General features: G+C 59.5%; 1 protein-coding gene across 1 annotated transcript; it reads left to right on the top strand.

The window, feature by feature from the left end:
* Positions 1 to 676: 676 nt before the first annotated feature.
* GPR20 (G protein-coupled receptor 20) lies at positions 677 to 1,729 on the top strand. Its single transcript, XM_003408310.3, has one exon. It carries the CDS (start codon positions 677 to 679, stop codon positions 1,727 to 1,729), a length of 1,053 nt encoding a protein of 350 aa, XP_003408358.1.
* Positions 1,730 to 11,290: the final 9,561 nt, after the last annotated feature.

The following is an 11,290-nucleotide window of genomic DNA, read 5'->3' as shown; positions in this document are numbered from 1 at the left end:
CCTCTGCCGGCCTGGAGGAGGCGAGAACAGATGGGTGGCCTGGAGGATGGGGGCCGTGAGAATAGACCTGGTGCAGCATGTGGGGCAAGCATCTCAGAGGTTCCCACCGTGTTCCAAGCTCCACGTGGATGGGGCCCTTTGCCAGGATTAGGTGAGTTCATCCTTCCAGCAGCTCTAGGATCCCAACTATCCAGTTTAGGAAACAAGGCACAGAGAGATTAAGTGGCTGCCAAGGATGCACAGCCAGCAAGCAGAGGAGCCAGGATTCGATACGGAGCCAGGACCTCATACCCTACATGGAAGCTGGTGGTCTACCCTGCACCACAGCCCGTCACCTTCCTTTCTCTCTCGGTCCCCACAAAAGCTCCTTCCTCCTTGCAGCTTAGGAACCCAGCCCTAAATGTAGCATTTTGCCAAAGATGCAGGCTGGTGAGTGCCAGGGTTGGCACCTAAGCCGTGCTGACACCAAGTGCCTATGCCTCCGCCGTGCTCTAAGTTGGGTCTGGGTGGACAACCAAGGCCCCAGGACCAGCCTGGGCAAAGGCACGGGGCAGGAAATGTGGGGTGTGCAGTGGGCAGGCGAGCTGGTCAGGACCTGGGCCTCCAGGCAGGGCCCCAAACACCGAGCCAGAGCCTTGGGTAACCCATCTCCTTCCTTCCAGGCCCAGCCACCATCATGCCGTCCGCGTCTCTGGCAGGGCCCTCGACCACGGTGGCCCCCAATGCCACAGCCCGCCCCACACCAAGGACCAACAGCAGTGTGCCAGATATACCCCTGTTCCACCTGTTTGCCCGGCTGGACGAGGAGCTGCACGTGGGCTTCCCAGGCCTGTGGCTGGCGCTGATGGCGGTGCACGGTGCCATCTTCCTGGTGGGGCTGGTGCTCAACGGGCTAGCACTGTATGTTTTCTGCTGCCGCACCCAGGCCAAGACGCCGTCAGTCATGTACACCATCAACCTGGTGGTGACCGACCTGCTGGTGGGCCTGTCACTGCCCACACGCTTTGCCGTCTTCTATGGCACCCGCGGCTGCCTGCGCTGCGCCTTCCCGCACGTCTTCGGCTACTTCCTCAACATGCACTGTTCCATCCTCTTCCTCACCTGCATCTGCGTGGACCGCTACCTGGCCATCGTGCGGCCTGATGGCTCCCGCCGCTGGCGCCAGCCCGCCTGTGCCAGGGTCGTGTGCGCCTTGGTGTGGCTGGCGGCTGGCGCTGTGACGCTGTCGGTGCTCAGCGTAGAGGCTGGAGGGGCACCCTGCTGCCGTGTCTTAGCACTGACCGTGCTGGAGTTCCTCCTGCCGCTGCTGGTCATCAGCGTGTTCACAGGCCGCATGGTGTGCGCACTGTCGAGACCAGGCCTGCTGCGCCAGGGACGTCAGCGCCGGGTGCGCGCCGTACAGCTCCTGCTCACCGTGCTAGCCATCTTCCTCGTCTGCTTCACACCCTTCCACGCCCGCCAGGTGGTCGTGGCGCTGTGGCCCGACCTGCCGCACCACACCAGCCTGGTGGCCTACCATGTGGCCGTGACCCTCAGTAGCCTTAACAGCTGCATGGACCCTATTGTCTACTGCTTCGTCACCAGCGGCTTCCAGGCCACCGTCCGCAGCCTCTTCCACCGGCGTGGAGTGGAGTACGAGCCCGGCATCGGCGACACAGTCATCATGCACAAAAGCGCCAAGGGCCTGCCCACCCTCACACAAGCCCTGGCTAACGGGCCTGAGGCTTAGTCAGCCAGGCTCTGGAAGGGGGTCAAGGGTCAGGACTGGACTGGGCTGTGGCTCAGAGTACCCTCCTCATGCTAGGTCATCCACTGTGCCAGGGGTGGGCAAATCAGGTTTATCCTGAGCGACTGTGATTGCTGCCCAGGGCCATGCATTGAGAATGATCCTAAGGCCCCTGTGCTGTCATCGATTAGCAATGTCTGCCATGGGCTTCAGATGGGTTGTAGTGGACCGAGTGCCAATTATTTGCCATCCCTGGGGTGTACTGTGTCCACTGAACACTCAGAGGGATGCCAGGAGCTGCTTCTTGCTGGGACCATTTTGCCCCCAGAAGGGGTTCCCCAAAAAGAGAGACAGAGATTGTTCAGGTAGGGGGGATTCCCAGGAGGGCTAAAAAACCTGAGGAAGTCCATATACGCATGGACATGGAAGAGGAAGAACAGAGGGGAAATGGCAGGAGAAGCCCGTGTTACGTGATTGGAAGGGAGGGGATCATGTCTCTCTAGGACCCCTGCCTCACCACAAGACAGTATGACGTTCATGGGGTGCTTTGCTGTGAGCAAGTGCTGTGACATCTCGGTTGACACTTCAGCCACAACAGAGGGTCTGTTTCACCATCTCACGGTGCTGGGGGGTTGAGAGAAACTTGTAGGTGCCATGCTGGGTGATGGCAGAGCCAGAATCAGATCCAGCTCCATCTCCTCTGAAGCCCCTGTCCGTGCCTCCCGTGTGGATACCGCTTAAATCTCCCCACAGCTCCTACTCCAGGGGCCATCTCCGCAGACCCTGCCTGCTGCCCTGGGGGCGTGGCAGGGCTTGTGCCTCGTCCTACAGATGTGAAGACCAAGAACAAAGACATGCAGTGACTGGAAACTGGGCCTCCCACCCCAGGACCACCATCTCCCTGGACACAAGCCCTTTGCCCCGCCCCTCTCCAGGGGCAGCCCGGGACACTGAGCAGCTGCTCTTGCTGACTCATCACATTTCTCCCTGCCCTCTCTGGGGAGGAGGTATTTCTCTGGCTTGGGCCGCTGATCACCTCCTCCAAGCTGGACTCCAGGACTGCTTCCCACGTGCCTTCTGTCAAGATCTGAGCTCCCATGAACCCTTTCAAGACTTGTGCACGGGGAGGGGTCTGTGATGGAGGAGGAGCTCTGGGCACTGGGGCAGGGCATCTCCAGCCACCAAGCTCCACACTTGGACTTGGCCACAACCTCTGAAGCAGACAGGGTGATCTTGAGGACCTGGAATCTGGGCCACAGATTTGCCCTTTGTTACAGAGAAGTGTCCTACGTGTCTGGGGTGACCTGGATGGGAGCAGGGGGCCGCAGGAGGAGGAGGAGGCAGACCAGAACCCCCCATCTTGGCTCTAGGAAGAGTATTCTGTCCCCCAAGGTGCAGAGTGCTGGAGAGAGGTCAGCCTGGGAGGCAGGACATCCAGTTAGTCCCCATTTTACAGATGAGGAAACCGAGGCTCAGAGAGGGAAAAGGCCTTGCTGCAGGACACAGTGTGAGTACCCTAGCACTCAAGGCCAGTACTGTCTTCACCACCCCCAACTGGGGCCCCATGGCCCAGAAGGAGAGGGAACGCTGGAGCTGGAGTCTCTGACTCCAGGACCTTGTGGGGAGTGCAGGGTTGAGGGATGTCGGCTCCAGGCCTCCCGACTGGGAGGGCCTGGAGTCCAGAGGGATCAAATGCGGGCTCACGGCCGCACAACAAGCTGGTGGGGGAGCTGGGACTTCTGAGAGGCAGTTGGCTTCCTCATCATCATCACAGCCACCGACATTCCTGGTCCTTACTGGGTGCCAGGCCCAGGGGCCCCCACAGCCAGCATCTCCCCTCTGTGCCTCCTCCCCTGCCCCTCCAGTGCCAGGTTCCCACCAGCCCCTCCTCTAGGAGAGAAGGGTGGGACCTGCCACTACTGAGGACTACTGTGTGCCAGCACTGAAACCACCCTGCCCCCGCTGGGAAGGGGCAGTACTCCTCCCAGATCCACAGGCCCACCAGAGGAGGAGCCTGGCTGACTCTGAGGGTGGAGGGAGCCAGGGCATGGGGCTGGCTGTCCAGAGACTGTCACAGCAGGCCAATACTGGGCCGTAAAGGGGTATGAGGCTGGGTTTTCAGGCAAGGAGATACCACAGAACTTCCTCTTTCCAAGGGCTGCCAGCTGGCACCCAGGCAGGCACAGGTCCAAACCAAAGCAGGCCAGAGGGTCAGCGTCAGAGGGTCGGTGGCAGAGATTCAGCCCCAGCCCCCTCTGCGCTCTCTCTCCTACGGTGTCTTAGTTATCTAGTGCTGCTATAACAGAAATATCACAAGCAGATGGTTTTAACACACAAATTTATTCTCTCACAGTCTAGCAGACTAGAAATCTGACTTCAGGGCACCAGCTCCAGGGGAAGACTTTCTCTGTCAGCTCTGGTGGAAGGTCCTTGTCATCAATCGTCCCCTAGTCTAGGAGCTTCTCAGCACAGGGACCCTAGGTCCAAAGGACACACTGCTCTCCTGGCTCTTGTTTCTTGGTGGTATGAGGTCCCCACATCTCTCTGCTCACTTCTCTCTTTTATAGCTCAGAATAGGCTGATTTAAAACACAGCCTAATCTTGTAGATTGAGTGCTGCCTCATTAACATAACTGCCTCTAATCCTGCCTCATTAGCATCATACAGGTAGGATTTACAACGCACAGGAAAATCACATCAGATGACAAAATGGTGGACAACCACACAATACCGGGAATCATGGCCTAGCCAAGTTAACACACATTTTTGAGGGACGCAGTTCAATCCATAACACAGGGTCATGGTGCCCAGAAGCTCCTAAACTACTTGAGCTCATGTGGGGACCCCCTGCACCCACACTCACAAGTCATCCAGTCAGAGACCCTGGGCTCCATTTGTTAAGGACTCTGGGTTCTCTTGCTCCATCCCAGGGGGACCGTCCCCTCGGAGCCCCTAAGACCACCCACCAGCTCCCCCTCTGAGCCTTGATTCCCTGGCTGTACCCTGGGGACCACCTCTCTGGGCCATTACTATGGAGGCAGAGGGCAGTGGGAGGGACCCTCAGGCAGGGGCAACAGTGTAGCAAAGATGGGACCAAGTTTGGCCTCTCTGGGGGCCAGTGAGGGCCTGCACCAGCCCCACCCCTCTACACTCTCAATTCCACAGCCCCTGCTTTCACAGCACATGCCCCCAATGTCCCGTTCACCACTGGCCCTTCCCATGACCTCATCCAAGCTCTCCCATCCTGCTTCCAGCCCTGGTTCTCACTGCAATCCACACTAAGGAGTGAATGGCTGATAATAGCTGACTACCCTGACTTGGAGGTGGAGGGTTTGCAATTTTTCTGGAACAATCCGTTCCTCCTGGAGGAGGGGTCTCTAAGGTGGGTGGAGACATAAACACTGCCTGTGTAGCCTTCGTTCACACCCATTAGTGCACCAGCCCCCATGACAACCAGTTATGGAGATGAGAACCCCAGGAGCAGAACTGGGACTCAAGCCCTTTGTCACCACGTCTGAAAATCCACAGGTCATTGTTGGCTCCCTGGGGCCTCGACGCCTTCTCAGATGATCAAGCAAAGGACACTTGAAGGCCAAGGCCACCATTCGTGCTTGGCGGGGCTGGCCACCTGTCTTCTGGGACTGAGGCCTGGGCTTTGGGGGCCAGAAGGCGAACACACAGTGCCTGTGCTAGGCCAGACTCAGTCTCCCTGAACCCGACTTCTCTCCTAGCCTTGCAGCGGGAGAGCAGAGGGCTGGGGAACTGTTCAACCCATGACCTTGTCCGGGCCCCCAGAGCAGGCAGGGCTCCATCGACTTCCTCCAACCCTTGCTCCCTCCTCCTGATGGCTGACTCACACTGGTGGGGACCCAGGCCTAGGAGCCTCTGGAGACCAGACCAGACCAGAGTTGTCCTTGGTCTCACAGAAGCCAGGCTGCTAGGTCTCTACGTCCCCCCTCCCCATAGCCCCCTTCCTGGATTGTCAAAAAGCAGAGTGACGTGAGCTGGCGTGTGTATTTATATCCGATGTAAACACTCTCCTGACGAGAAGTCTTTGTCCTGAATTAAAGCTGTTTATTCCCTTCTTGCCCATAACTGAGCTCCCTGGCTGTCCAGCAGCGGTCAGGTGGGGGACCCTGAGCCAGGTGGGGGGTCTCCATGTCCCCTCCCTTCTGCAGATGGGTGGGAGCTGCCCAGGAAGGCTGTGGCGGTGGGTTCCTGGTGGGGCAGGTCTAGGGACCTCGAGCCCAGCCCTGCTCTATCGGGCACGGGACGGAGAGGTTCAGTGACGGACTCGTGGGCACAGTGGCTGGAGGAACGGCACAGCCCAGCATGATGGTCCTTGCACTCTTCCTGGTCCCAACTCCATCTGCCGGGGAACAGAACATGGACACAGATGTGGATGGGGCAGCCAGAATGGCCCACAGTGCCCCGTTACATCATATCACCAGAGGTATACCTCGGATGGAGAAGGAGGGGATGGAGCAGCTGGCCAAGGGAGAGAAAACTGGCACTCCTTGCGGGCCTAACTGCCTGCTGGGTTGTCCCATTTTCTGAACCTCACCCCACTTCACAGATGAGGAAACCGAGGCTCTGAGAGTTACCCCAGCAGGGGCTTGAATTCAGGCCTCCTGCTGCCCAGCACTCAGCTCACACATGGCAGGGTCTCCCACTGGGCCAGGGAAGCACGGAGGTGGCAGGGGGGCTGGCCGGACGGGGCCCATCACTCTCTCCATCTGGCACCCTCTGAGGCCGGAGGCGTCTGGAGGTAAATATTACAGCTTGTTTAGATTAGGCTCCATTAACAGCAGGAAATGTCAGCTCGGCGCCCGCCCAGCTTCCTGGAGGCCTGAGGAGGGAGTGGGGTGTCCTGTGGGAGATGGATATCCCCAGTTCTGATTTATCAGCTGGTCCACACAGGGCCCACAACTTCCAGCCCCCATGTCTCCCTGCTTCCAACACCGGCTCCTCCTCCCAACATGCCCCTCTCCACCCACTGCTCAAGGGCACCTCCTGCAGGAAGCTTCTGTATTCCCAGGGCTGTGGGTGCGGGGGCGGGGGGCCTTCTTAGGCCCTCCAGCTTGGATGGGGCCCCCCAGGAGGCAAGAAGGGCTTGAGGCCATGTGATGGCCCTCAGAGTGAGAGGGGAGGGCAAGGATACGGTGATGACACACACAGGGCCAGCTTCCCAGCACCCACTACTCACATCATCCTCCCTCTGGGGCCAGTCTCTCGTGCCAGAAGGGGTTGTGTGCCCAATTCATAGAGCAGAATACCGAGGCTTGGGGACATAATGGGCTGGTCTAAGGCCGCGGAGTGCCACCTAAAAAGAAGCTGGAATTCCCGTCTTCCTGAACCTGTCAGACACAGGAGGGAGGAGGCCAAGGCCGTCCCATCCCCCCTCCTCCTACTCCCAACCTCTCCATCCCCCCATCCCCTTACCCATGGTGGGAGGCCTGGAAAGCGCTGGGCTTAGGAGGAGGGGCCGGTCAGCAGTGTCAGCCAGGACCCTCTGACGTGCAGGGGTGGGCCCAGGTGCAGAGTCAGGGGAGGGGCGGGGGGGGGCAAGCAGGCTGCTTCTGCCCTCGGTGTACAGCAGGGCATAAACCCCTGAGAACCCCTCTCTCTGGATTGGCCCCCCTCCACACCACTGCGGAGCCGACCAGCTTCCCTAGTCAGACACCCGTACCCGCTCTGGGCAGCCCCTCCCCCATTCTGTCCTAGGCCTGTGACTAACACTCCCGCACCTCCCCTCCCCCCAAGTCTCGATTCTACTGTGTGTGGATCTCAACCCAGCCCGTCCACCACCCACCTGTCCCAGCATCAACCCTGGGCTGCTCACCTGGTGGGCCCCTCCCCCTTCTGGGGTGCTCACCTGGTGGGCCCCTCCCCCTCCTGGGGTGCTTTCCGATGGGCCCCTCGCCCTCACTGCCCCTGCTCTGCCGATGGCAGCCTGACGCTGGGCGGAGTCCCCCTCACGCCCACCGCAGAACAGCAGAGGTGATCCAGCCGTGTCCTCCAGACTGGATTCCGTCCTGCCAGCGCCCCCCACGCCCCTCGCTGAGCCCTCAGGGGCCCTGCACCCACCCCCGCCCCTCTTGGTCTGCCTGCGACCCTCCACTTCCCAGTACTCAGCAGACGAGGGCGGCCCCCAGGGAGCCTCAGCCTGGGGGCACAACTGGGTAGGAGCAGACCCCTCTCTGCAATGCGCCGCCTGGTGCTGGGACGGAGAGTGGGTGGGGACTTCAGGGGGGCCTCATGGAGTGGGAGGAGGTGGCCTCCAGGTTGCAACGGCCACCTGGAAAAGGAGGGGGTTCTCTCAGATGGTTCCCAGCCCCCATCCCAGCTGGGCATTCCCTTGAGGCGGTGGTGCTGAGTTCAGAGACGCCTGGGCAGATCGGGGCCCTCGGCTTCAGCCTAGCACCCAGACGCAGGTGCCCCGAGTCACGGCATCAGGAGGCCCCAGGAGACGCGCCACACCCCGCCTCTCTGGGGCTGGGCTACCACACCTGGAGCAAATGCCTCCCATTTGAGGCGCCCACCCACCCTGTGGGGGAAACCGGTTCCCCCCCCCCCAACACTTTGTTAAATCCTTGGTCTTCAGCTAACCCCTAGGACTTAAATGGAAAAAGTACTGGGTGTGTTTATAAACCAGCCCCAGGCTCTTCATCCCTCCTGCTTCCTCAGTAGCCCCACCGCTTCCTGGGCAGAGAGGGGACCTCGCTGGCCTGGGGTCCCCGACAGCACCCTAAGCCAGGGAAAAATCCAGGGTGGAGGCTCCTGATGGGGTCCCTGAGGGGATTAGGGCTGGAGGAATGGACTTGAGAGGAGTGGGCCAGGTACCAGTCACCAATCCTGCTTCTAGCCATCAGGGACCATGGCGGAGGGCTGCCCTTGGGGCCATCGAATCAGTAAGGAAACGTCAGTGCCCTGCCAGCTTCTCCAAACTTGAGGGAGTCACATGGCTCCGCTGAGCCTCAGTTTCCTCTTCTGCTAAGTAGGATAATCCACACTCACCCTTGAGGTGTGCTTGTGATGATTAAATGTGACTGCATGACTTGCCACAGCCCCAGTTTAACTGGCAATTAAACTGAGCTGAGGAAGGAATCAGGGATGCCCCCCGGGGAAGGCCCTGGTTCATTCCTTCATCCATTCATTGGTTCTTCCCATAGTTCCTCCACCTACACTGTGCCAGGTATGACTGAGGGTCTCTCTCCCAACAGAACATGGGTCCCTCACAAAGGTACACATGCACGCATACACACACACACACACACACACATACACGCTATAATCACAGTGACTGAGGTCTGTCCGTTAGTGCTTCATTCTCTGAGGTGTCCTAGCTTCTCTGGGCTTCGCCTCAAACCTGCACACACCTGGAAGGGGACAGAGCTGAGAGGCACTGTCTGGGTTCAGGTTTGACCAACAGAGAGGCTGGCTGAGCCCCTCCACTTCAGCCTCTTAGCTGAGAGAATGCAGGCTGGATGAAGGTGTCTGGGGGCCTGAGGCCACCAGGTGGCGCTGCTGGCCTTGGCAAGGTGGCAGAGGTGTCCACTACCAACCAGAACCTGGGCTGGCCAGGACCTTCCAGATAGCAGTCCTCACCTGCTCTCCTCGGAGCGACTGTCCCAGATCCGTGCAATCTGGGAAGGCTTCTTGGGAGAGATTGGCTTACTTCCCAAAAAAAAAAAAAAAGGACTCTGAAAAGTGGCCCTGAGTCAGGGATACCTGGGCATGCTGGGCTCGGTCACTGACTCGAGGTGGCCCCTTGAAGTCCCCTTTCCCTGCCTGCCACAGGCTAGGTGGAGCAAGTGGGAAGAGAGCCTTGGCTGGTTTCTTCACCTCTGAGTTGGCACCCATGCTACTCCAGGCCCAGCAGACACGGTAAATAGGTGTGCTCAGTGGTCGGTACAGGATGCTGTGTCAAGTGCCTGGCTCAGTGCCCTACTGTGTCCGATGTCCTCATCTGTACCCACGGGCTTGGGTACTAAATGAGTGAGCAGGTCCAATCTCTATAAGCATCAGCTGCCGTCCCTGGGGGAGGGTTTGGGGAGGGGCTACCTATGGCAGAGCACTCTAGAGGGGCCTCCTGGAGGAGGTGGCCATGACTGCATGAAGGGTAAGGGGACAGGCATGGCAGGCAGAGGACACAGCCTGGGGGGGGGCGTCCATTGGTGAGAAACATTTGCACCCTTAAGGTAGGAGGGCTGCCTTGTGAGTGTGAAATAGTGCCAGGAAGGGGTGGCTGGGGTCTCACCTCAGCGATGATAAACCTGCCCACCTCTATGCCTCTGGGGAGCTGGCCTCTGCTGCTGGATAGTAGCCTGGGACCTTGGGCCGCCCCAGAGGCCTCTGCGGCTTACCAGGGGCCATGGAGCTGGCTACAGGCTTCGAGGCCTTAGCAGGTGGGAAGGCCCTTGGTGGCCCAGGGCCTCTGTTGTGACCAGGGCGGTCAGGTACTCTCTGAGCTCAGTTTCTCCATCTGGAATACGGGGCTAAAGCTTCCTGTCATGCTTCCCAGCTCAAAACACCCACATCTGCAAGTTGTTGGCAGGGGGAGGGGGTTTGCCGTGGTCAGCGGCACTTGGCACTGGCCCCACCATCCTGGGGAAGGGGCCCATAGTCCCAGCTGTGCCTACTGAGCGCCCCGTAACAGTGGGGCCCAAGCCAAGAGCTTTTCATGTATCAGCTCATTTCATTCTTCCAGCACCCTGACTAGCTGCTGAGTGAGGAGACCGAGGCAGAAGAGTGCAGACCCCTGTCACACAGGTGGTAGGCAGAATCCATGCTCCCATGAGCCCTCTCTCTAGGCGCCAAGCCCTCCGCCCCAAAGCTGAATTGTTTTTCCCATTGCAAAGGCAAGGATTTAGGCTCAGGGACAGTCGCCCTGCCTGGGCTCACCTGGGAGGAGCCCTGGGGCTGGGACAAGAGACAGTTCTGCCCACGGGCCGTGGACCCTCAAGGACTGTGAGCTTTGTGGGCAGCTGGGTGTGGGTACGTACGTGTGTGCATTCGTGTGTGTACATGTGTATGTGTGGATGTGCATGCGCATGTGTGCGCACGTATGTACATGTGTGTAGGTGTGGATGTGTGCACCTTGTGTGTTCACGTGTGTAGGGCATGCGTGCATGTGTATGTACATGTGTGCGTGGGTGTGCGTGCACGTGTATGTACACGTGTACGCATAGATGTGCATGCACGTGTGTGCTCACGTGTGTCCATGTGTGTGCGTGTCAGGCCCTGTGCAGGGGCAGAGAGGCCAGGGCCCCTTTGAGATGCTGCCTCGTTCTTCCAAATGCACTTTATGCAGGTGACTTGGGGAGCGGAGAGCCCCCCACAGCCATCGCTGATCCCAAGTGAAGCACCCCATCTCGTGAACCCGGAGAGGGTCAGACACCCGCCCTGAGTCACATGGCCTGGCAGTCAGCGCTGTGTGGGCAGGAGGGAGGGAAGTGAGCCCGAGGCCCGGGATGTTCTGACAAGCCAGGCTGTGCGCTTCAACCACAGAGCTCTGGCACCCGTCCCAAACCAGCACCAAGGACATAGAAGACAAACCACGGGC

The sequence above is a fragment of the Loxodonta africana genome, chromosome 14 (genome assembly GCF_030014295.1).
Source record: "Loxodonta africana isolate mLoxAfr1 chromosome 14, mLoxAfr1.hap2, whole genome shotgun sequence".
Taxonomy (NCBI): domain Eukaryota; kingdom Metazoa; phylum Chordata; class Mammalia; order Proboscidea; family Elephantidae; genus Loxodonta; species Loxodonta africana.
The sequence above is the reverse complement of the archived record's forward strand: the minus strand, read 5'-3'. Positions and strand labels throughout refer to the sequence as shown.

Excerpts from the sequence above, each read along its gene's own strand:
- GPR20 (XM_003408310.3), top strand. The coding sequence starts at position 677 with ATGCCGTCCGCGTCTCTGGCAGGGCCCTCGACCACGGTGGCCCCCAAT.